This window comes from Alosa sapidissima, chromosome 21, assembly GCF_018492685.1.
Source record: "Alosa sapidissima isolate fAloSap1 chromosome 21, fAloSap1.pri, whole genome shotgun sequence".
NCBI lineage: Eukaryota > Metazoa > Chordata > Actinopteri > Clupeiformes > Clupeidae > Alosa > Alosa sapidissima.
In genome coordinates, this window is record NC_055977.1 from 29,735,866 (window position 1) to 29,762,479 (window position 26,614).

At 43.1% G+C, this 26,614-nt stretch overlaps 2 protein-coding genes across 2 annotated transcripts; both read left to right on the plus strand.

The window, feature by feature from the left end:
- LOC121695719 (coiled-coil domain-containing protein 42 homolog) lies at positions 1-1,541 on the plus strand. The gene is made up of 2 exons (XM_042076810.1): positions 1-854; positions 1,299-1,541. The coding sequence occupies exons 1-2, from the start codon at positions 100-102 to the stop codon at positions 1,396-1,398; spliced, it is 855 nt and encodes a 284-aa protein (XP_041932744.1). The 5' UTR covers positions 1-99; the 3' UTR covers positions 1,399-1,541.
- Positions 1,542-6,051: 4,510 nt separating this feature from the next.
- Positions 6,052-26,141, plus strand: dtnbp1b (dystrobrevin binding protein 1b). The gene is made up of 5 exons (XM_042076812.1): positions 6,052-6,433; positions 21,858-22,013; positions 24,341-24,485; positions 25,537-25,913; positions 25,948-26,141. The coding sequence occupies exons 1-4, from the start codon at positions 6,391-6,393 to the stop codon at positions 25,871-25,873; spliced, it is 681 nt and encodes a 226-aa protein (XP_041932746.1). The 5' UTR covers positions 6,052-6,390; the 3' UTR covers positions 25,874-25,913; positions 25,948-26,141.
- Positions 26,142-26,614: the final 473 nt, after the last annotated feature.

A 26,614-nucleotide genomic window follows, 5' to 3' on the forward strand; every position in this document is an offset into this window, starting at 1 on the left:
TGTAGAAATGTGACCGGTGTTACTTTAGTAACAAGAAACCAAACAAATGACGGGTGAAACCTAACTTTTCTAACAAAGTTGCCATTTTATTATCCGATCATGGCCCAAGTAAATCTCGAGGATTACTTTAGAGTCATTTTTGAAGAGGATATTTTACATCTGCCTGTACAGCGACAAAATCTGAAGACCAGCGCCATGCGAATTTTAGAAAAAAGACGAGAGATGGGTCATGTGGATGCGTCTTTAAAATCAAAGCGTTGTGAGTTTGAGACGGTCTGTGAAAAAATCGCACAAAAGAGAGAAGACTTGTGGAAGAAAGAAGAGGGAATGAAGAAATCTTTGCTCAAATTTGACAGGTTCATCAGAGAGAATGATGCCAAACGATCACGAGGTGTCCGAAAAGCCGAATTGCAGAGGGTGGTGGTGGCCCAGAAAGAGAAGGAACTAGAGGACTTGATAAAGGAATACAACATTTTGCTCTCCAGAAGAGAGAAACTTCATGACAGATTAATGCGCGCATCTGTCTATCCTCTTTTCCTGACCACAGTTGTTAAAAAGTCTCAAAAGTTTGACGACATCAGGCATTTGATCAGTCGGTTTGACACCCTTCTCGTGACCCGTGACCAATTGCTAGATCAAGGAAGGGGAGCAGACATCAAAACCGAACGAGAACGCACTGGATTAAAACGCTATGTCAATGAACAGAGCTCTGTCCTCCTCCAGCTAAATAATACCCTATCAGAGCTGCAAACCGAACTGGACAGGGCGCTCTCACAAGCGTGCAGGTGGGAGTATGCCTGGAACCACATCCAGTCCACAGCGGCAAAGGAAACTCTCATGCTTGGCCAGATTAAGTATGCCACCTTAAACCTATATCACATCATTGGTGCAGTTACTGGCAATGAAGAGGGCGTGCAAGTAGAGAACACCATGATTCAACTGGAAAGGATACACCATTTCATTCAGGGCTTAGTTGACATCATTAGTGACATCAAATTGTAATCTGTTAGGCTACATCATGTCTGTAGGCCCAGAGGCTACATGGCTATGTTTTTTTGACAATGCAAAACAATTGAATATGGTGACATGTCAGGGGCTGTATTCAAATTGTATAGGCTATATAATTACAATTTACAGTATACACTTAATTGGCTCCAATGTTAGTAAAGGATCTGTGTTCAAAGAGTCATTAGCTGAAAACCATATTTGAGCTGTCTATGAATATGCGTTGGACAGACACATCAGTATTTTCAACAGTGGGCACCTAGACTGAATGAACCTCTGGGTTTTCTGTTTAGTGAAAGGGCTTTTGGTGATGGACCTCTTCTGGAGATGGAGGAGGACAACAACCCCCATTACTGCACAACAACCACAAAATGGATTGAACACAGGCTCTGACATCTTATTTTAGTTTTCCCTGTCATGTTTTATTCACTGTCTCTCTCACATTCAAACTGTCTGCTTATCTCATTATGTTTGTTCTCTAAATAAAGTTTGAACTGCAGTCCATGGCCTTTTAGGAGTGCAGCTGGCTAATGTTTGATCATGTTTGTTTGTTTTTTTATTCATATAACCAATTGAAATTAAGGTCAGCATTAGATTCTGACAACATGATAGGGGTATATCTCTTAGTTTTTATTATAGTGGTATTTTAATATTTATTGACTGAAGCAGCTCAATAATTATTATGATAATGAATATGTAATATAAATGTAGCATATAGTATTTTGCAGATATGCAAATCTATCTTAGACTCTGGAGCTAAAACCAGATAGCCCAGTGCAGTATGATCTGAACTGTGAATCAGGCCTGGATGAGAAGAGGACATGAAAGGGAACGTGATAAAGCACCATTCAGATATCTTCACTTTGCTTCCATTTACATCATTTATACTCACACCTCCATCTTTCTTGTCTTTCTCTCTTCTTGCACTCTGCCTCCTCTCATGCGTGTTCACTCTTCTCCTCTTCCCTAACACTGTCTCCCAGTTCCTCTTCTGCCCCACCCCTTGGCCATCTTTTCCTCTGTTTTCACTTACTTTTCCCAGGTGTTCTGTCTGGTGAGCAGGACAGACCAGGTCAGGGCTTGCAGGCTTGTGTGTTATTATTGTATAGTATCAATAATGCAGCAACGTGCATCTCCCCTGGCTCTCCTCACCTGCGGGGAAAACAGCTTTTCAAACTCTGTTGCTGTGATCTAATTTGACCTGTGGTTTGGCCTTTCCACCTTTCTTTCTTTCTCCCTCTCTCTCTCTCTTTAAAATGTCATGTTGGGCAGACTGTGTGGTCTATTGAATGATTAATAAAGCACCTTGTTTGACATTTGTGGTGTCTACACACATTTGCATAATGGTAAAATAATCGGTTCAGTGTTATGAATTATTACAGGAAAACAATGGTGATTGCAACAAACATAGTGAGTAAAAAAAAAATACAAATGCATTTGGTTGCAAATGTCATTTAAAAAAAAATAAATAATGTATGTCCTTGGCTTTGTGTTATAAATCATGGAAAATAATCATTTAACTTAAATATGTAATTAAACTTTTGCTTTGGTGCCGTTCTTACAGTATATGAGCAGTGTTTCATTGGCATTCTCTCCACCCTGCTGAATAACAACATTAACATATCAACAATATTGTATTTATTTATTTAATCTGGTTTAGCTCTTGTATCTGCTGTGATGACATTTATTTTGCATTTTTATCTACTGAATTTTGATACTTATAATATTCATGTATAATTTTTATCTATATTCCTATGTCTAGAGCACTGTTATGTCACTGTTTTCTGTCAATGTCGTTCAATGTCATCTATGTGTGTGTGTGTAAGAAGCCCACTTTTGACCTGCAACCAAATCTACCCTTGGGTACAAATAAAGTTACCTTACCTTACCAACAACAACACGATGTAAGTTCACATTGCCTGATTTAGAGTTATCTCATATTTCAACAACAAAGTGAGACGGTATGTGAAGAGGGTGGGAGAAGAGAGAGATAGAGGGGTTGAGGGGGAAGTGAGAGCATGAGTATGAGTATGCAAATGTACAGTGACATAGATTTGCTTCAGTGTAGTTTGTGTGCCCAGCAGACATAAATGAACTACTAAGTGATGTCAAAAGCAGTTTAACATGTCTTTTGTTGGGGCTATGTTGCTTCCCAGGCAGACTGCTGAGGAAATTCATTTTTAAGTGAATCTATTGCACAAACAAACTCACACTACTCTCATGTGTCTACTGTTTTTATCTCAATCAATAATGCATTGAGTTTACGTTGAATGCGGAGTTAAAATCAAAAGCTTTTAGAGATCCCACACAAACAGTGCTCACGGTTGCTTTGGCCATTTTATAGAGAAAACCTACCGCAAAACGTCTCAGACAGCCACAAATAGGACACGGTCTCAAAATGGATAGACACAAAAAGCCACGTGACAGCTTGGTAGAAGTACAGTATAAGTAGAGGTTATGTTATGTGGAGGCCTCGGCTTTCAGTGAGGGTATGGAGAGTGTACTTGAGAGAACCAGAATGGAAAGAGAGAAAGCTTAGTATGACAATGGTGCACCAAAGAGATAGGAGTCAGTCCCTGGTCTCATGAATAATGCACAACTCTTCAGGGGGATATTCACCTCCAGCATTTCCCTGATACATACACACACACACACACACACGTAAAAAAAACATGGCCATTGTGATTTGGCCTAGCTCCATGTTCACATCAGAAGGGGATCTCCTTTAAGCCATCATCCCTTTCTCCTGCCACTCCTGCAGCTCTTATGGATGGGTAAAGCAGTCTGGTCACTTCTCTATAGGGGGAAAGCCTCATGATTTGAATCACAATCTAGTGTATAGATGATAGCAAACTTTAAAATCTCTTTTGAGAACTTTTGATTCCTCTTGCATACATTCATATACTTATACATTTATTAAAGACAGGGCAAACTGAAAATATAAAATTTTATATAAAATTTTATCCTGACCCAGTAGGGACTAGAAGGATAAATATGGAATGACCTTTTAAAGATACCAATATAATTGTTTCTTTAAAGAGTTTTTCTTCTTAATAATAATAATAATAATATTAGTATATCACTCTGTTTCAGATGGGGAACACTTTAAAAGTGTACATTTCATGTCATGGCACATTGTGTAAGATGCGACTGGGACATGATTACTGAAAGAATGATTGCTACTCCAAATTGCTGTGGAGATGGTTGAATTGTTTGATCTTTCTTCATCATGCTATATGTAAGCATCAGATCCATCAACTCTTACACCTCAAGGACTACAGTAAAATATCTTCACATGTGCAAATTCTGCCACCTGGAGATTTGAAAAGTTTATTTAAAAGCAAACACAGTGCCTGTTTTATTGAACAGTTTTAACTCTCATGGAAGAATTGAATTGACATAATGGAAAATGTAATTGACATAATGGAAGAATTATAATGGAATAATGTAATTGTCATAAAGGTGCTATTGCACCAAGATCTGCCAAGTAGCAGTGTAAATATTCAGGTAGATAACAAGACCCAATTAGATAAACTGCTCCCCTCCTTATCTACAGTAAGCTATCCTGTTGAAATGATCATTTGATAACTAATCCCATGTAGGTGAATGCATGTAAAAGACATCAACAGACGGACAAGTACTCTCACTATTACATAACACCTCTCCCCACATCTTTTCACACAAGATTTGTGCAAAAGGGAGGAATAGGAAGGGACTGAAAGCAGTATGTTAGTGAAGCGGGTCTATCATCATCTTGCTGCAGGGGGCTTCTTAGGCTGGTAGGTTAGACTTTCCTCCTCCTAAGAACCAAGAGGACTTGTGGGTCTGGGCCCCATTTCATGATACATTTCACTATTCTATTGAACCCTCTGAAAGTCTTTGGAAACGGAAAAGGAAGCTCTATAAGGAACACAGTAATGCTATGCTATGCATTATAATTATTGATATCCTATGTTGGGCTTTAAAATGATCTGTAACCTCTACATATTAGGGGAATACTTCCTGCTTCCCCACATGCCCGTATGCTGTTTGGGTTACTGTGTAGTATAAACATCGGAATGGACATTGTGAATGGCTTGTATAAGGACTCTATAATGATGCATTAAGCATTCAGTCTGATTGAAATGGAAATTAGTTTAACAAAAATCAGTCATTGTGTAAATGCAGTCATTGTGTGTAAATCTGAGAGAGACAGATGATGTATACTTGCTGTTTTTTTATGTGTGTGTGTGTGTGTAGCCAGGGGTGGGTCCAGAGAGGGTCCTTGTGAAAAGACGACAGTATATCCTTTAGGGAAAGGCTGTAGGCTGGCTCAGTCTGTTCTGTGTGTGTGTGTGTGTGTGTGTGTGTGTGTGTGTGTGTGTGTGTTCATATTTGAGTGTGAGTCCATGCCCCTGTCACACAGAGCAGTGATCTGCACTGTGCTGCTTGTCAAGTCTGCACGGCTGGAATGAGATTATTGGCCATTGTGATGTGATTAGACTGTAGCATGATGGAATAGAGGCAGGAGAGACTCTCAGTATGGCCCTCCCTCCACATCTATGTCAGCCTCCCTATCTGCCCTTTGCTTTTTCTCTACTCTTATTCATCTCTCTCTCTCTCTCTTCCTTTCACTCCTGTTTTTCATGCACACACCCAGATACACACACACAAATGTATGCATGCATATACCTGTGCTTTGCTTAACTAGGCAGTGGTGAGTCTCCCCCCAGCTACAAGCTGTGAGTGGTACATCCCCAGCCTCCTCAACCTCTCCGCTCTCTCAGTCTCTCCACAGAGCAAACAGACCGAGCGTGTGTGTGTGTATGAATGTGTGCTCGTTACGGTGAAGGCTTTGGTGCTCTCTGGCATTTTCACGGCAAACCTGTTACCATTGCACCTGACAGCGTGAGGTCATCTTTGTGTGTGTGTGTGTGTGTGTGTGTGTTTGCGTGTGTGTGTGTGTGTGCGCGTGTGTGAATGGGAGTCTAAGCCTCTGTGTAAGAGTTTGAATTGAAGCCTGTCTGTCTGTGTGAGTGTGGGACTGAGAGTGTGTGCAAATAGGTGTGTGGGGTAAGCTTTGTCTGTTTATGTGTGCAGGAGCATGTATGACTGTGTCTGGGTTTGTCTGATGGAGCGTGTGTGAGAGAGCGCGTGTGTGAGAGAGTGTGTGTGTGTGAGAGAGCGTGTGTGTATGCGGCACGAGTGTATGTAGCTCCGGTTGTCTGATTGCTGGCGGGAGGACTGGTGGGTGGGCTGCTCTGTGAACAGGACCCCTTCCGTGCAACACACACACACACACACACACACACACGGAGAGAGAGCCACCCTGCAGCCTCCTCTGCTGTGGGCAGTCCCAGTGAGAGCACGTCCAGCTCGGCACTCCTGCCCGTACCCCAGCGCGGGATGTCCACGCCAGGCTCCAAAGACAGCAGCAAGAGGAACTCCTGTAGGTGCCTCCTTTTCTTCCTTTTAATGCTCTGTATCTCCTGCTGCCTCTGCTGTGTGGTGTGGTGTACACAGGGCTGTTTAACTGGTAGGCATGGCTCTGTGTGTTGTACAGGGCTGGTAGGCATGGCTCTGTGTGTTGTACCGATAGATAGATAGATACCTTATTGATCCCCAGGGGAAATTCAAACAGGGCTGGTAGACATGGCTCTGGGTGCATGGATGGCTCTCAGTTCTGTCATCAGAATCCTCTCTTGCTTTTCATCTTTCTGTCCATGATTTTTTGAACCACGAATCTGGTGAAAAACGTAATGTGTATTTTGTGCAGTGGTGTCCCACTGAGGGGCCAGATTATGTGTGTGTGTGTGTGTGTGTGTATGTGTGTGTGTGTGTGTGTGTTTATGGGGAAAAGGTGTGTTTACAGATAGAAGTGTGACACCTGAACTCGAACTCAGTTCCTTTGGATCAGTTTGTTTTTCTCTACAGATGTTATAAGATCTATCCAATACTATGTTTGTGTGTGTGTGTGTGTGTGTCACCAGCACATCTGTTGCCTTGCTGCACTAACCAGAGCATAGATGCCTCTGAATGACCATCCAATCTGATTAGTCTGGTTCTGATGCTGGCATACTACACAGATGATTGTATGGGTCTGCATTTATCTATGTGTCTGCATGTATTGGCAGGCAGACAATATTGGTGGTCATATTAGGTGGAGTGTGTTTGTGTGTGTGTAGCATTTTTACAGCTTCTGTATTCTCTTTTTCTACTGGAGATAACTCAACCTCCTCCTAGAACCCCCTTCTTCCCCATAACAAACAAACAAACACACAGACACACAGACACGCACACATACACACACACACACACACAGAAATACACACACACACACACACACACACACAAATTCTGATAGACGTGTGATGTGAGATGCAGTGCACTGTATTTTGGTGGGAATCAGACATCAATGTAGTTTGACTGTTTGTTATTGCAGACAGACAGACAGACAGACAATCAAAGAGATAGTTTTGCATTTGCCCAAACATGGAGAGCACATGTTGGTTTGGCAATTTGATTGACAACTTTATACAAGACAGTTTAAGTAGGCCTAACTATTTGATTGTTTGGATCATAAGCATATTATGATGACCTATATAAACTCTTGCTCATTCATGGGTTCATAAAATGTCAACATCCAAGGTAGTTTTTAGAGTATTCAATCATTGGCCCAAGCAGTGTGAAATTACTCAAAAATAATAAAAGTAGAAAATGAGAGTAAAAGCTGAGACCTCCCACATAGAAAGCTGGTCTGAGGGCAGATATGGCATTCTGCCTATCCTCCAGTTTTGATAATTTTGATCAAAACACATTTTGAAAACAATCAATGTTATTATCTTAATATTCTGGCAAGTTCAGGGTTCCCACTCATTTTCACTGAAAACATTTCAAAACCTTTCCGTGGCTGTTCAAAGACATTGAATGAAATTTCCAGGACTTTTCATGGCCTCCTACGAAATTGCTTTCTTTAAGCCAAGGCTGTAGCCATGGAGTCAACATTGGGAGGGACCAAATGCGCATGGCGGGTGAAAGAGAGTGAGAGAGAGAGAGAGAGAGAGAGAGAGAGAGAGAGAGAGAGAGAGAGAGAGAGAGAGAGAGAGAGAAAAAGACAGACAGACAGACAGACACACACACACCTAATGAACCCTGGGAGGGTGCCTGAGTTGACACATTGATCTAATATTGTACACTGACATAGCTTCCTCTTTATTGCTTTCATTATTGTTACAAACCTCTCTGTCCACTTCAGTCCACCTTTCTCCCCCCTCTGCTTTTCGCCTTTTGTTTAATATGTCACCTCCCCTTTCTACACCTGGCATCTGCTGTGGTTGTGACTCAGATAGTAACTATAATCCTGTGCTGGAGTGGAAGAAGCATCACCCATAAATGTGCTTAAGTGCTTAAGAGAGAGATAGCGAGAGAGAGAGAGAGTCAGTGTTTTTAAAGGCAAATGTTTTGCATTAATTACAGTCCTCCTCCCACGACCCTACCTCTTTAGCTCTCTCATGCACGCTGAGCTGGCTTCTAACAGGTTGTGTGTGTGCTCTTTTGGTAAAAAGGTTAATATTAGATTGCAAATGTGTATATTATAAACAAAACACAAACACATTGTGTTGGCACTTCTAGTCACTTTATCTTCTTTATGTAAATATTGTGCGCTGCTGTATCAGCAGAGACAGCCATGTGCACAAAGTCTCCAGTGATAGTGTGGAATGATGCCTTGTAGCATATGGCAAGACTTTTCTGCATATTTTCTTTGTCATGTCTTTCAGGTGGTTTATTAATCTATACTGCTGAACATTGCTTATGAGCAGCCAGCTGGTTATTTGGAAAGCATTTTGTATATGGACATCCACCTGTCCACTCTGTCTTGTAATCATCTCTTAGTCTATCGGATCTGACCATCCGTGTCATAAAAATGGAATCCTATTCTCTCTGTCTGTGTCTTTTGTCCTCTTATTGTCCCCTGCCTGTCCTCCTGAAGCAGGTGCCTTCCACTCTCTGTCCCGTGACATAAAAGCTTTGCCTTGAGTATGGGGTTGACTTGAGGAAGCATTAAATATTAATTCTTATTTAAATCAGCACATCACAGCTGTGATTAGCTTTTCTGCTGCATTAATGAAGAAATCTCTTCTGACAGCCTTCTCTCTCTCTCTCTCTCTCTCTCTTCTTTTCTTTCCCCTTCAACACTTCCCTTAGCTATTTCAGGCAGGTAGAGAGTTAAGAAGTACTGTGGTAGGTTGATAAGGGAGATCAGGATTTTTTTTCTATAATGTACTGCTGGTTCCATGATAAGTGTATTTTTATGTGTGTGTGTGTGTGTGTGTGTGTGTGTGTGTGTGTGTGTGTGTGTGCTTAGTGATTGATTGATTGATTAAGTGGTGATTAGCCTTATATGTTTACAATTGTCCTTTTGCCCGTTTTCTAAAAAGCAGCAATTGCCTGGCATGCTAGGTCTAGACCTAAACATTTCAAGAACCATGTAATAGACCAGATTGACTTCTTACAGTATATGTTATACTCAGAAAAACAATGATAGGCCTACAAAATTGCAAAACAGTTTCCTAAGGCAGGAACATACTGGACAGGTGGCAACAATAGTATGGTTGTGTATCTGTATCTTTGCCTCTGGACAGTGTGTTTGTGTCTGTGCGTTTGTGTTCAGACTTCCATGTGTGCTGTTCCATGGATGCCCCATAGGCAGGTAAATGAATAAAGAGTGAAGTTGCTTGTAAGTGAGGCGAAGAGGTGAAACTGCAAAACAATTTCCCAAGTTCGGCTGTGCAGCTATGTGAGAGGATGTTTCATCATGTCTGCCCTGATGTCACACTCATTGAAGTGCAGCTGTCCAATCACAGACCTGGCATTCACCCATGATGCATCTCTCTTACAGACCTCAGTGTGACCAGGAAGTCAGCACAGCATGGCTGGCTGAAAATGAGTTTGACGTTGGCATGTTTATACAGTCATGGATGATGCAACACGACTAGATCCAGTGTCACCCCCCCCATACACACAGCACAGATACACAGAGTTCCTGTTGGTCTTCCATCAAGTAGCTCACCATCTCATGAGTCATCCATCTGTTTCAGCCGGGTTTGTTCCACTCTTCTGTAATTAGCTTTGCATGCTCTATGGGCCCAAAGCCATTTGATGGCTGACAGATTTCTTTCCCCTGTCTGGTCCACAATGACCACAAATCCTCTTCATTCAGAGACAGAGAGACTGAGAGGAAAAGCTGATAGCAACACACACACACACACACACACACACACACACACACACACAACGTATCTACATTATCTTACCCGATAAGAACACAGGTTTGGCTTATCCCACTACAGACAAGTAGAAGCAAAACAATACAAAAAGTCTCTCTCTCGCTCTCTCTCTCACACACACACACACACACACACACAAATTCACACACAAATTCACCCACACTTGTCCCTACACAGTGGTGCAATTACATAATGTTCAGTCAAAAAAAGCAAGAAACAGGGTTGGACAAAAATGAAAAACGCCTTCTCTCCACTCCTCCTCCTCCCTTCTCCTCTCATCCTCCTCTTTTCTTCCTCTCCTCCTCCTCCTCCTCTCCTCTCCCTCCCGCTCTGCAGCCCTCTGCTCTACAGATCGTTCTCTTGCTGTCTGCCTTGTAAACCCCTACGGATCTGAAGTGGCCTTTTACAGACTCATGCAGTCTCTGTAAAGATGGATAGCAAAAGAAGCCACTGAGAAATAGATATAGACTTTTAAAAATATGAATACAGGGTATAATTATGCACACTAGTTTATAGACTTATGTTAGCAGCAGTGCTTTTTATTGCTGCTGTTCTGGAGACAAAGCATGCTTACATTAGGCAAGACTGTTGTTAGTACTGCTTTGTCTGTACTGGTAGGTAACTACCATAAATGAATGCCTATGTGGTGTTAAGAAATATGGCTTGAAGCTATCTAACTTCTGGTGGGGGATGGGTATTCTGTTATTATATTGTATCTCAGACCCATAACTAGTTTGCCTTAATTAGGTCACCCCAGCATCATGAACTGTAGAAGTCCATAGGCAAGGCAAGGCAAGGCAAAGACATGGGCAGCAGAGACTCGGATTGCGGAGGGAATCAGGAGAATAGTGGAGATCAAAGAGAGCAGTGACTGACTCCTTTTCCTGCTCTGCAGAGGGACATTCACAGGTGGATATTGTGCCAAGACCCCACTCAGTAATCTCACAAAGGAAAGGCAGGGGGAGAGAATGGATGTGCTATCAACATGGGAGGCAGAGAGAGAGAGAGAGAGAGAGAGAGGAATTAAAGATGAGAACGGTAGCCAGAAGCTTGTGTGGCACTGGCACACATACACACATGCACACGCACACACACATGCACACGCACACACGCACAGAAGAGAGGGATCGAGAGAGACAGAGAGAGAGAAAGAGAGATAGAGCACTGGGCTCTTCACCAGGTCAATGGCTTTATTAATTAAGTAATGGCTACCACTGCAGAACACAGGTGTGAGTGATACAGCTCTAGCCACAGCCTAGAGCAGACATAGACCAAGATGGACATTCACAATATGGGCCTTGATGGAGGAAGAAATCCTTTCATTCGGTGTCACAGATTGGCCACCGGATGAAAGAGTCCAGGGCACAGCGAGGTCACACAGTAGCCCACACTGACCTGTCCATCCATCATGGTCATGTCTCTTTTGTCATGTGAGACAGGATAGGAAATAGAACTGAACTGAATGACTGGACTGCGACCCAAAACACAGTAAAGTGGCAGATGGTTCTGGTCAGCTGGTCCCACATGTGATTTTGTCTGCCGATACTTTTTCTGTCCCTGTGTACGAAGGAATGATCCTTCAGGGGTCATATCACTCTTATCAGGCGCATAGTCAAAACTGCTAGCAGACCAAGAGCTTCTATTGTTAAAGTAATTAACTAGCATTACACAGCTAAGCTTATAAAGTCTTGTTTCTACTGGTTTGAATTGCACCACGGTCATATCATTATCTCCTACTGTATGCATGCAACTCCCTCTGTTCCATTCAAAACTTGTGGAAATGCTGGCTGGTTCACTAGATAGCACCAAGGTTAAAATAATTCAAAATGGAATCGGTTCAATAACCTTAACTCTGTTGGTCAAACAACTATTACAGGGGCTTGGGATGCTCTGTTCAATGCAATTACTTACATGAATCTATGTTGCTTTACTTTGAGTGTCACTTCAAGGAGTCAGTGGAAAAAAGCAAGGCCAAATGTTCTACGGGAGGGATTGAATGGCTGATGGATGTCCTTGTTTTGCCACATCTGTCTGACAGATGAAGGACAGGGTTACAGCTAAAGGCTCCACCCTCCACTCCTCCAACTGCCTAATGTGTAGGAATAAAATATTTTTTATAATTTATAACTTTTTCCTGGACCTCATATCTCAGCCTTGACCAGTAGTTCATCCTGATAAATAAAAGCACACATGTGCACACTCACACAATAATCCTCACATGTCTCATTAAAGGAGGCATCCTCGCCCTGCTCTCTGCTGTTCTGGGGATGAAATAGCTCCCAGTGGAGCTGTCCGCACACACGCACACACACACACACACACACACACACACACACACACACACACTCTCTCTCAGTGGAGCTTTAATTAACCTGGTGAATTATGCATGTCATTTCCCTTCTTTCCCCCCTCCCCCTTTCATTGTATCTCTATTCAGAGCAAAATGGCTTTTCATCCAGTAAGCGTTTCCATTCTTTTTCTCTGGACTGGCCAAGGATTTGGAAGGTTAGTTTAGAAATATGTTCCTGTTGAGTATATCTCTATTTGATGAAGGGGCTAGAGTAGAGTGTCAACAAGGCGACTTTTAAATTCTGACAGGAAGAGAAGATTGATTCTTGTCAGTTCGATGCAAGTTAAAGCTAAAATATTTATCTTTAGATGCAAATCATGATTGAATAGAGCAATAATTATTTTGAGACTGAAAATATGAAGGGATTCTTCAGGATATGAAGAGGCAATGCAGTTGTTAGCATGAGACGAACTGCAGAGAGATGAAATGTACATGTTGCTGAATTCCAAGTGAGAATAGAAGACTTGTAATGTAAAGTCTGTGACTGTAAAAGAAATGACTTTTCCTCTAAGATGTGTTGCAGGCAAACCAGCCAGAGAGGGAAGATCTTCAGCATAGCATAGATTCAGTGTACTGCCCCCCCGCCCTTTCCATTTGGTAGATGAACTCCACTCAGAGATCACACTGAAAGCTTTGTGGGCTAAATGTATCGGCCTCTCTGTGGGTATTGGTTACCTGACATTGCATGGAGCCAAATTGGTATTGATAAGGCTATAAATAGAGCCTGTGCTGGACAGACATCTGATATTCAGTCTAACACAAAGCAGTCTGGACTCCACCGCCGCAGCCTGTCTGGCTGGGGGATGCAGGCAGTTTTCATCAAATGAAAGCACACTCTAAAAATGGAGTGTTCGGTTTGGTCCGTCTAAATCACATGTTGTCATATTCTCTTGAGTAGTATTCCTTTAATCTGTAGTAATGACCTGATTGGTCTTTTAGTGTCTTCTTCTGTGTCTCAAGTTTAGGAGCCATAAGATTTTTGTAAGTCTAATTCTACTTTTGGTTGTGAAAGAATAATTTAAGACATCCTAGTTTGACACTCCTTAGACTCCTGTCCAAAAGCTTTATCAAATTACAGCTATTTTTAATTGATTGAAAGAGAGTAGTGTACGCTTACTGTATCTCTTGAGGACGTACGCTGCCTCAAGAGATGGGGACAGATCTTAGGAGTGTCAGTGTGCATAATATGGAGAGAAAGTGGTGAGTGCTTGAGTATGCTTCATTCTTTTTGAATCATGGCAACGAGCAGGTCAACTGCAAGCTAACATGCTGTGGGTTTCAGCACAGTCATGCAATAGGCCTTTTCTTAATTTGTATAGCATGTTACTTGCTGATATCAGGTGACGGCTAGCCCTGGTGAAAGACTGCAGACACTCAGGTTGCAGAACTGACTGCCTCTGACAGAATGGTGCTTATTTCAAAGATTGCTGTCAATGCTGAGTGCGGACTGTTACATTTACATTTATTCATTTAGCAGACGCTTTTATCCAAAGCAACTCAGGAAATGAGGGTTAACATTCAAGCTACATTGTAAAGGAGTCCTTAGCAATAATACTACTAGCAGGATGACAGTGCTAAAGTACTAGTGAATTTGAAATCCAAGGAGACAGTGGTAAAAGGAGAAGGAGGTAAAGTAGACGAAGCAACATAACAGTGGGGGAACATGTTATGTGCCCTTTTTTGGTTGTTTGAAAATCAGCCCCTGCATTCTGAACCAGCTGTAGCGGTTTCATAGCACAAGCCAGGAGGACCGTTGGGAAAACGTCACAGTAGTCGAGGTGAGACATGACCATGGTCTGTACCAAGAGCTGTCCAGGGTGAAAGAGGCAACAGAACAGCTCAGCTGGTCATCAAACACTGAAACCCAAGTTTCAAGTTGGAACAAGGATGGATGTGTCAGAGAAACAATCCTAGATCCATGAAGAGACTGTGGGGTTGTCAGGCAGGAACAACAGATAGAGATTGGGTATCAACTGCTTAGAAGTGATACGAGAAGAATGCAAGCAGACATAACAAAGAGAAGGGGCCCCAGCACTGAGCCTTGGGGCACCCTATGTGGAGAGGCAATGAGATGCAGACGGTTGTTCTAGGCAAGATACTGAACATTGAATGATCACCCAGTGAGGTAGGATTCAAACCAGGGGTGTGCACTTTGCCTGTGATGCCCATGTTTAAGGGTATGGCTAGTAGGATGTGGTGGTTGACTGTGTCAAAGGCAGCTGATAAGTTGGGCAAGATGAGTCCCGAGGACCGGGCTGCTTCTCTGGCTGATTGCCTCTGTCAAAGACAACAGAGCCGTTTCAGTGGAGTGACCACTTTTAAAGCTGGATTGATTAGGATCAATGAGGTCTTTCTGTGAGAGGAATTCTGTGACCTGACCAGGAAACTGACCCTTTTAATAGGAATGGGAGGAGTGAGACCAGCCGATAGTTCTCCACATGAGTGGGAGTGAGCAACGGTGTTAGCCGAGCCAGTTAAAGTTCTGTAGGAAATATACCAGAAGCTAGTGAAGCATTTATCACATGTGTGATTGCTGGCGTGATGGTAGGAGATAAGGCTTGGAGGCTTGTTGCAATGCAGTCTAGCAGGCATTTCATAGAACAGTTACATGTTAGGAGTCTAGACACCATCTCACTCTCAGTGACAGGGGTGCATGAAGGAAATGCTGCACCATTAATCAAGGGAGACTGAGGATGTGCCGTATAAATGCTGTATGTTGGGTTGTTGTGCCTTTAGTCTGAGGAGACAGAGAGGGACATGTAGTTGGACTGGTACAAATTGGGGCTGAGTAGATTTTTGAAGGTCCAAAATAGTTTCTGGGTGTCAGTGGCTCTGTGGATCTTTCTTTGCAGCAGTGACACTGGATGAGAAGCAGAATAGTAGTGACTACTAACTTCAGTAATTGTAGGTCTTTTAGTGTTCTGCCATTTTCTCTCAGCAGCTCTGAGGTCAGTGTGTAAGATTCTGGGGTTATCGTTCAGCCATGGGTGAAACTGGTTAGGTTGAGCAGGTCTGGTGGATAGAGGACACAGGCTATCCAGACAAGAGCTCAGTGTGGAGCAGAGACATTCTGTGGCATCATTAACCTCTGGAGAAGAGTGTGCTAGGACTCTGGGTGTTGGCAGTGCAGAGGCAACTAGAGAGGAGAAATGGAAGGGAGACAGGTTGCAGAGGTTGTGGCGGAAGGAAACCATGGGTGGAAGAACAGAGAGTTGTTCAGAGAGACACACACTGAGGAGAATTACATAACGATCAGAGAGGTGCAGGGGAGTAACCGTCAGGGTATCTGTGGCACAGTCTTGAGCGAGAAGGAGATCAAGCTCTTTGCCAGCTTTGTGAATTGGAGGGCTGCAAACCTGTTGAAACTCAAAATGTATCAGGAACAAGAAGTCCACAGAGTTAGGATTGTCTAATTGGATGTTTATCACCAAGTGATAATCAGAGATGGAAGATAGCAGGGTGTCCAGCTCATCTAGGAAATTGCCCAGTTGTTCTGGTGGATGGTAAAAGACACTAGATTTTGACCCAAGTGGTCACCAAGATCGAATGGTATTTAAAGGAATCATATTTGTTTGAGGGTTGCAGCAGAGCATATTTCTATTTGTTGGACATGAACAGTCTTCTTATCAAACACTCACCCCTACTTGGCTGTCATAGGCCTCATTTGGATTCAGCTGAAGAGCTGAACCTACAAAACCTGACAGATAACGGTGTCAAAGCTCTGTGGGCTTGCTGTGAAAATGGCAGTGTAAACATAAACGCAATTAGTTTCCTTAGCCTCGGTGGCCCACAAACTGATGATTCATCACAAAGATGAGACCCATGGATGTGAATAACGCGAACTGCCTTGGTGCTTCATTTTTTGTAACCAACAATATAAGAGCAGTGTAATCACTTGTGTGGCCCCTCTCCCTCGAAAACTCTGAAAAGTTTTAGATCAAATTCGGACGTCTAATAAGAATTAGAACTGTACAGAATGGAAAACATACTTTAGAAATATTTTAGAGAGAGAGATGGCGGGGGGGGGGGGGGGGGGGGGGGGGGGGTGGACGAGGGTGACTGTCCACAGCATATGCTTAAGTTTGTGTGCAGGCTCTGTGTTGTCCTTGAGTGGGCTACCTCAGTTGTTGCTTGGTAACAACTGTGTATAAAATGTTTGCAAGTAATCTCCAAGGTACTTGTATGGCAGTGACAGCTTGTCTAAGCAGATTGTGTTGAACAAGATATTTCTTGACTGATATCTATATTGTATAGGTATATTTTCATATTCACTTTTTGATGATAAATCCCAATAGGCCTATATCTGGTTGGTCTAACAGCCTTATGTGTTGGGCTGACCCTGTGCCTGAATAATTACAGGTATGGATCTGGTTCATGGGGCAGAGTAAAGACAATATAAATGGAGACTATGGTGGTGAATGAAGACGACGGCATGTGTGTATGTTTTTATTGTATTCTGTTGAAGGTAGAAGCAGAGTGATGAATGCACTATGTGGCCTTGAGTTGTGGAAAGATGAGGAACAACAGAATGGTGCCTCCGTTGCCTGGTTACCCATTGACTATTCCACGGTCTACCTTACTTCTTACATTTCTGAGAAAAGATAAGGCATGCAATCCCATATGTTTCTAGCATGACGTTCATGTTGCACTGAAGGAGAGGCTCTGAAAATGAAATGACTGAAGCCTGATGGTATTGCAACGATTGCAGGAATTAACAATGAGGAAGACCTTTCAATGAAATGGTAATTGATTACATGAGTACAACAACCATGAGTAAGCTAAATACAATGACGAAAAATGTGGGCACAATAAAAGAAAAACTTGGAGGAACAAAATAGTTTGTTCCTCCACAATCCTTTATTCCACTTTGTAGTAAAGAAAGTATTTTTGTTCACGGCGTATTTAAGTAACTGCTGTGTGTCTCCTCTCAATAGTTATTTCAGATCTTCGCTGGTGTTCTATGGGAGTTACATTGGACTCATCACTGGCAACTTTTAGAATGTTTTTTTTTTTTAACCATTTGTGGGTGACACTATCCTAAAACGATTTTGGTCATCGTTGCAGATGGGGACACCAAAAGATAGTTTTGACAGCTATTGAGGGGGAGGAGCAAATCACATGTATGTCTGAGCTAAATGCAGGCTTTGAGGGCAGCTAAAATGGGCAAAGTGTGTTTGTGTTTTTATATTTAAAAATGTAAAATGTTCTTCTGAAAAATGTAAGCATCATAGCTTCCTGCTGACTACTTTCCATTTGCTCTCCTTTTGACTTGTTGGTTTGGGTTTGGCCTGGCTTCTGAACACAACTAAGTTATCACACGTGCAGCCCATAAATGAGGATATCATTATCATATCTTATGCAACTGACCACATAGCCTACACAACTACTACTGACACACAGGCAGTAGTTTTCGTTTTGAAATTTGAATGTTGTCACTTTGTCACATACTCTTGAACTCTTGCATATATCCACTACCAAGGATAAAACCATCTTTGGTATACACACGCATGGGCTGATCAGAGCTTTTGTCTCTCTACAGCCATTTGAACAATTTGAACAACTAATTTTTAAGTCCTCTCTATCAATATAAACATGTTGTCATAACCCGGTAATCCAATCACAATATAATGTTTTGTCTTAACGTATGTGGTCATTAATGGTTTTGTCTTTAAATAGGATTTCCAGCTAAATTACATTAACTTGTTTGAAATGACATTGAGAGAGACAGGAAGCTAGTTATGAAAACCTTCTCATTTTTCACAAATATGAGTCTGTTTGATTGTCTGATATGCACTTTAAAATGAAGAATGGAATATCATATGCATCACTATTTAATACGAGTCTGTTATATTGTCTGATATGCATCACTGTTTAACATGAAGAATGGAATATTGCATATGGAGAAAAGAAGTCAGGAGGGAATTCCTTCTCCCGGAGTCTGTAGCCTGTGCGTTTGACCCGTTTTGTCACATTGGATGCTGATTGGTTGAGACTGGGGCAGTGTGTGACTCAGGCCGCCTGCAGGTTCACACTCCCACGTACCACACCGAAGTAGAGTGCACACACACACCCACACACACACACACACACACTCATAAGGACTAATGAGACAGTAAGGCACAGAAAAACAAGAAACCAGCTCTTAGATGCATCCCTCCTGACTCTTTCTGTTTCATGTTTCTGTTTGCCAAACAGAATGTTAAAGGCCTGATCTCAGACACGCAGCTCTGATCCTGTACCAAATCAAATCTTCTGTTTCAGACAGCTTAAGCTTCCCTCTCCTGCATGTGCACACATCACACACCAGGATCCAATGGGGCTGCCCTATCTGACTGATAAGTCAATCAACTCAATTCACATAACATAGCATCCATGTAACTTATCTGGGCCCTCTGGTTTCTAAAATCTCATCAGCCAATCAGATGTTGGAATCAAACAGAAAATGTATAAAACTACCACACTTTAAGGCACCATATTGTTACAAAACTGATGAGAAGGATGAGGATGATGATGATGATGATGATGGAGTGTCACAAGTCTATGTCCTTTAAGTGTACAGCTCTGAACATACAAATCTGATGATTATTGCTAGAACAGGGACATTCATGGTCAATACCAGTTGGTGAGGTGGTTTAGATGATCCAGGTGACGAACACACATGGCCACAGACAGAGCTCCAGCCTGGATAGAAATAGCTCACATGATTTGGATGACAGCCCTCCGGTAATCACTCATCCACTGTTTGGATGATGCACAAAATAAATGAATTAAACTAATCCTTGTTAAATTGCAGAGGCAGGAGATTGTCGTCAGAGCCTGGTTAATTCTGCTGTTGTGGGATCATTTCATTTAGCACATTCCACCTGGCCCGTGGCTTAAACGGTTGTGCAATCGACAAACACAAGGCAACTGAATTATCCTCACCTCACCGCCGTGTCTGAGTAGAGAGGACAGAGTAGCACTGAGTGCAGAGACGGCCAGGGGACTGCATATCTAGCGCTCATCTCTTCTCTTCAACTCAGCATTCTCACCACTACAGCTGCACTAAATTGCCATCCACACATGGTCTCTGCAATTAGGATGAGAGTTAAAAAAAATAAATATATATAGCAAAGTCTTACTGGATGAAGCACTTCAGGAAAATGGGCTAGGTAAAAATGACATGTAAATCTACTCCCACTTCTCCAGCTAATTACAACACTCTGGGAAAAAAACTACAGAACAGTTTACTAGCACTCTGGTTTGGTTTCACATCAAAGAACAAGACAATCTCCTAGTAGACAGCATTCACTCATCACATGGCCGCAAGCATCATCAGCGGTTGGAAACCATACCATACAAAGTGTGCAGGACGTTGTCCCCTGGATGCACATACACTCATCCATCCCCTCACAAATGCTCTATTCTAGGCAAGCTGGCTAATCCTTTGGGGGATGTTTGTTGAGCTGACACCCCACGCCACTGAGAGGTCCAGATGGGTCCAGATGTGGTCTTGGATGGTCTGGCTGCTGTCCCAGCCTTTGGTGCTCTTCAAAGGGCTTTGTGTGTGTGTGTGTGTGTGTGTGTGTGTGTGTGTGTGTGTGTGTGTGTGGTTGTTTTAGTCTGTGTGTGCAATGCACTCTCTCTCTCTCTCTCTCTCTCTCCCTCCCTCCCTCTCACACACACACACACACACACACACACACACTCTCACTCACAGCACAATGGTGCATGGAATAAATTCCTAATAGAGATTAATCAGATTTCCAAAACGCGGTGTATAACTCAAGGCACTAGCCTCTTATGTGAATGTGTGTATGGTGTATGGAATATGCTGATGGCCTCTGGGCTGCTGTGTGTTACCTAATGACAACACTGAGTGATGACTAACAATATAACAAACGAGACCCAGGGACATGGGGATGGAAAGGAGAAACTTAATGGTCTTCAGGACATACAAAGCAACGGCTTTAATCATTTCCTACTGGGGTCGTATTAGCCTGTGTGTGTGTGTGTGTGATATCCCCTGCTATCGGTGCAACTAATATGCTCCAACATCAGAGAGAGATAAGAGAGAAAGAGAGAGTTGAGAGAGAGAGAGAGAGAGAGAGAGAGAGAGAGAGAGAGAGAGGAGAGAGAGAGAGAGAGAGGGAGAGAGAGAGAGAGAGAGGGAGAGAGAGGGAGAGATCCGTCCTTTGCAAAACTGTGATAAATGTGATGTGAGATAACCAATATTCCTATGTGAGTGGTGCTGTGCATGTGCATGTGCATGTAAATGTGCATGTGCCTCAGGGGGGAATACTGTGGTGTGGAGGAGGATGGAGGGATGAAGGGGGAACATATAGATGAGAAGCTCGTTAGGAGGACCAATGGCGTTAATAAAATGAGACATGACAGAGTTCCATTGCTAATGAAAATGCATGCTTTGCACACACAGTGCTATCAACTCACTACCAAGGCATACCAACACCAACACACACACACGCAAGTCATGCTTGTAGTACATCTCATAATATATGCTCTTGTAAGTCACCCCTCCAAGGGGATTTGGGGAAACAGTCACACACGGCTAGTCACATTGTGCCCTAGGTTAGTTCTCCCTGCTCTTCAACATGATTGATAAGACAAGGAACACACATAAGCAGACACACACACACACACACACACACACAGCTGACAGGTATGGAATATTCCCAGAGGCTGAGATGCAGTCTGTCAGTCCAGACCAATCACCCAAACAAGACTGACTCACTCTAAAGAGCAGGATTAAGGCAAAAAGCTCTCATCTCTTTTCTTTCTTCTTCTCCTGCATGACACTAGAAATACTGTAGTCTAGGCAAATGACAAACCTTTAAAATAGGAAGTCACTGATCATGGCAGCTAATTGTGGATTATTTCAACAACAACAACAAACATCAAGGCCAGAGAGCAGAGTTCCATTTCAGTACCAGCCTCATTTAAAGGAAGCAGCAACTCTTTTCTGGGTTGCACAGTGAAACACATATACCGTCTATCAGGTTTATTGTTTTGTTTGGTCAATAAAGGCTGTCTGAGTCTTCCTCTGCATAGCAGATAGAGATTTCCCTTGTGGGGCTCTAATACAGAACAAACATCATTACCATGTTGTTTACTTTACAGATAGGCATGAGATGAATATTTAATCAGTGCCATTGCTGTTCCCCTCTGATTCCTATCTGTTCTGCCTGTCCTTTGCTCCCTATGTGTGCACCTGCTTCCTGTTCCTCCTCCCATCCCAGCGGAGCTGGACTCCGAGCATGCTCAGAGGGTCCCAGAGGCGGAGCTCCAGCAGCAGGTGAAGTTGAAGGACAGGCAGAAGTTCTTTGAGGAGGCGTTCCAGCAGGATGTGGAGCAGTACTTGTCTACTGGATACCTGCAGATCACTGAGAGGAGAGGTGAGGAACAACGCCAATGCATGTGTGCATAGTCACAACAGAAGACCTGCAGGAAACACATTCCTCCAAAGGCCCTGAGAGTGCCTGCAGTACACATGAATATACAAGAATGGTCATTAAACATTTACACATCATAGTAGTGTAATAAAAGTAGGGTTTAAAGACCTTGCAAAAACTGTAAAATGATCACTACAACAGCATGTGTAGAAAGATTTTTTTTATCTTTATTGACCAGATTTCGGAATAACACAGGCTTCATTAAACTGAAGTCACACACTTAGTTAATATTGGCACACTGCCAATCACTCAACAATCTAAAACCCTCTAAACAGGAGGCACTGCAGACCACTTAATCAAAGCACACTGTAAGCACTGCCACCCAACCAGAAGCAGAAACCATATATACACTGGAATCAGCTACCCCACCAATCACTGTTGCCCTCCCCATGGCAATACACTCAAATAGGCATGCACACTCTCTCTCTCTCTCTCATGAGAGAGAGAGAGAGAGAGGAGAGAGAGAGAGAGGAGAGAGAGAGAGAGAGAGAAGAGAGAGAGAGAGAGAGAGAGAGAGAGAGAGAGAGAGAGAGGAGAGAGAGAGAGAGAGAGAGAGAGAGACACAGAATGTCGATCGGCAACAATCCCCCCTGGGTCTGAGTTCGAGAGTCTATCTTAATCCTCAGGGAAAAAAAACTGAACAGTGTCAGATAAGGGTCAGCAAGAGTCGCTCACCCCACGCCAGGAATCACCACATCGATACCAGATGTGGCTAGTCCACTCTCATAGGCCCAAGGCCCTTACTCCTTTACAGGAGGCAACAACAGGAAATAACTAAGCCCCCCTAATATTTACGGTCTTTCTCACCGGGCAATCCCTAACAATTGTGAGCGCCACTCACCTGCACCTAAAGAGTGTCGCGTAGCCGTAGCCATGTGCTCTCCCCCTCACAGGCGTCAGCGTCTCTCTCTTGTGCTTTAAGTCTCAGGCACTCCCAATCAGCCACACCTGTTCTGAATATGAATCAGTCCCATCAAACAGTTCAGTAACAATGGCTCCCACCATTCACCCACATCACAGTAGTGCAGTAGAGAATCTGTACTATCACATTCCAAAGGAAACACATGACAATAAATATTGAGGGGAGACAAAAGCATGTCCAATAAACACCTTTGCAGAGGAAGAGCAATTTTACACAATAAGGAAAGACTCAAAAACTGCTTCCCCTCGTAAAGATGAACTAGTACTCCTGTTCTTCAAGTGACTCATTTCTACAGTGCCCTACATCTCAGGTCTGCTGGCCAAATGAAAGCTCTGAGTGTGAGAGAGAGAGAGATGAGAGGAGAGAGAGAGAGAGAGAGAGAGGAGAGAGAGAGAGAGAGATGAGAGGAGAGAGAGAGAGAGAGAGAGAGAGAGAGGAGAGGAGAGGAGAGAGAGAGAGAGAGAGAGAGAGAGAGAGAGAGGTGTGTGAGAGAGGGTGTGCAGGAAGGGCACTAACAGCTCCCCTCTCTTTCCTTCCTGCCCTCCCTGCTGTCCCGCTACCTTGAGGTACGATGTTCCTTCACCTCCACAGCACCGCTTTGCTCTTGGTGTGTGTGTGTGTCTGTGTGTGTGTTGGTGATGCATGCGCTTGCGCATTTGCACTGCTGAGCTTATAACTACAAGGTCATGATTCCAGGACACCTGAAAGGTCCCATCCTGTATGTGGTTCAGGCCTCACAGGCTGATTCTTAGAGATGGAGGCTGTGGAGTGACATGCTGAAACAAGGAACAGTCGTCTTCAGCACTGATGGACGTTTAAAGCTGAAAGGTGGATAGATTTGTGTGGCTCTGATGAAGTGTGTGTATGACCTCAGCTGGAAAACAAGAAAGGCCAATAGAATCTATAAGTTACAAAATAGTACAGTCTGTAGAATTGTGACGGACATAAGTGATATTATTCATCTTCAGAGTATTCTCTTTTTCTTTTTAAAATATGTGTTTGCTAGTAAGCAGTACACATTAATCTGGCAGTGGAGGAGGGTGGTATTACAGTAGCTGGCTAAGCTCACGAGTAGAGAGGGAAACATACAGTCCCATATAGCAAAAATGGCACTTAAACATTAGTGAGCTATTTCAATAGGAAATTAATCCATGAATCTACTCACCCTTTACATACATCTGAACTCTTGTCTTTTTTTTTTTTTCAAAAAAGGAGAATAGTTCTACCAATCCTTTCTATTTGGACAAATTGTTGTTGGGGATTTCCTGGACTCAAATCCTTGCTGTTGCCTTATGGGCTGGTCACATGACAGGAGTTGATGTTGTGGTGTTGTCTTTGTGCTGGGCAGAGCCAATAGGAAGCATGTCATCTATGGAGGTGAATGTGGACATGCTGGAGCAGATGGACCTCATGGACATATCAGACCATGAGGCACTCGACGTCTTTCTCAACTCTGGAGGGGAGGACAACAGTGTTGCTTCACCTCTGCTCGGTAGGACACGACTTTTGAACTAGCTCTAATCGTGCTCAGATGTAATTAGCTTACAGAATGTGATGCTAGAAATTGTTCTTGCATACAGAATACCCAGTTGCTGATGGAAACAGTATGACATGGGTGTCCTTTAGGTTTTTTGCATTGATACTGCGCCTTTGAAATGTAATTTTTACTGAACCATTAGTTTGCACATTGAAAATGTATGTTTACATCCATATTCTTACCATATAGGCCCATAATCAGTGATTACGTCCTCAGAACAAACATAAACACAACCCTTTACAAATTTGCTGGACCAATTACTCATACTAAACTGATTAGTATTGTGACTATGTGATGTACAATGTATTCTGATGCGAAGACAAGAACAGCCCATTTTCAGTCTTGAGAAAAGATGGATTCCTGTGGATTCCTGTGTTGGAAGCAGTGCAATCAGGCAGTATTGATTGCCTATTGACTCACTAACTACACTAGGTTGGAATCAGTAAGTCTGTTATGTCTACTTCAAGGTTGGGCTTACTAGATTTCTAAAAAAGACCTATACTGGAACCCAGACCTCTCAATTCATAACACCGCTGGAGTTGTGGTTGTAACCAATCATGGCACAAGAGGGGTTAAAACATTAGTGGGAGCTGAGCTTGCCTCACACTGGTCTTCCAGCCACCCATCTTTCTACAGTCACATGACTCTCTGGTTCTAGCCGAGTCTTCTGATCTGATTATCCAGAAGACAGTATCTCTGTGAAATCAGCTCTAATTCAGTTTTCTGTTCAAGGAGATGCTACATTTCCTCTAAAAACAAACTACTTAGGGGAAAACTATCAGGGATCGATGGGGTTAGGAGTTCCATGCCCATATTTTTGTCCACCCCAATTCACAAATGTCACGTGAGTCACACATGACGAATGAGTGAAATCAGCAGTCTCAGTAGACACAAATGTTTTCTTACTGGAAACTGCCCAAATGAGTTTAACCTACAGTAGGTGCAGGCTTGTCTCCTGCTTCCTGTCCATCTTCCCATCTCTTCACCTGTCTATTCTGACCTCAGATCGCGGACGTGGAGTCCTTCACCACCGAGATCACGCTGCAGGTGCCCACTCAGGCAGAGCTGCGTCACAAGCTGTCATCGCTCTCGTCCACCTGCACTGACTCCGCCAGCCAGGACACGGAGGCCGGCGAGGACGATGATGAGGTAGAGGAGGACGAGGAGGAGGAGGAGGAAGAGGAACCACAGGGAGCTGCAAGTCTGTCCAGTGCTCGGTCAGCGCACAGGGCACCTCGAGGAAGAGGAGGGAACAGGAGCGTTGCCATGGCATCCACATCCACATCGTTGTCAGCTAGTCAGACAGTGAAGAATGGACAAGGGAACAGCATCCAGACCACGTAAGGGAGCCAGTGAAGTGAAGTGACACACACACACACACACACACACACACACACACACACACACACACACACACAATAGGCCAATACTTTAAGACTGCCTGACATGCACTTGTGGATCTGGGACAGACAGATGGACATCTCTATGGGATGGCTCCCATGTTTACTGATGTAACTGGTGATCGTTCCTTTTCATTTTTGTAAACATTGTGTCCCATATTCTGACAGCACTCCAAACCTCTGCCCCAGTGCCTGGGGATAATAAATGTCTTTTCTCCCACACTCCTTCTTCTCTTTGTGTTTATAGCAGTGTTCTCCAACCCCACTGGTGTGGACACACTATAGTTGTGTCTGTTCTTGGTCTCAGCCTCTGCATTGGGGTAAATCATACATGCACTCAGATCAATGAGCAATGACATGTGTGTATGTAGCATTTCGGGAATCACCTATTAGAAAAGAGTAACCCTTCTGTACACAATCCTGCTAACACTCCTGGGTGTTTCCTACCGTAACGAGACCTACAAGTATTGTGTGTGTGTGTGTGTGTGTGTGTTCAAGTGAGATCACTAAGGGGCAGGGTTAAGGACAAAAGCGAGCAGAAGTAGAAATTAAAACAAACAAAAACAACCACATGCACTCCACACAGGTTTTTTTTTAACCATTAGAATTATAATCAACTGGTTTAGCAAATGGTTGGAATAAATATGTGGTAGCACTTTTACTTTCTGAATCCAGAGTTCTTCAC

Excerpts from the sequence above, each read along its gene's own strand:
- LOC121695719 (XM_042076810.1), top strand. The coding sequence starts at position 100 with ATGGCCCAAGTAAATCTCGAGGATTACTTTAGAGTCATTTTTGAAGAG. Across the intron at positions 855-1,298 it reads CTCATGCTTGGCCAGATTAA|TGAAAGGGCTTTTGGTGATG; the intron begins GTATGCCACCTT and ends TTTTCTGTTTAG.
- dtnbp1b (XM_042076812.1), top strand. The coding sequence starts at position 6,391 with ATGTCCACGCCAGGCTCCAAAGACAGCAGCAAGAGGAACTCCT. Across the intron at positions 6,434-21,857 it reads CAGCAGCAAGAGGAACTCCT|CGGAGCTGGACTCCGAGCAT; the intron begins GTAGGTGCCTCC and ends CTCCCATCCCAG. Across the intron at positions 24,486-25,536 it reads GTTGCTTCACCTCTGCTCGG|CGCGGACGTGGAGTCCTTCA; the intron begins TAGGACACGACT and ends CTGACCTCAGAT.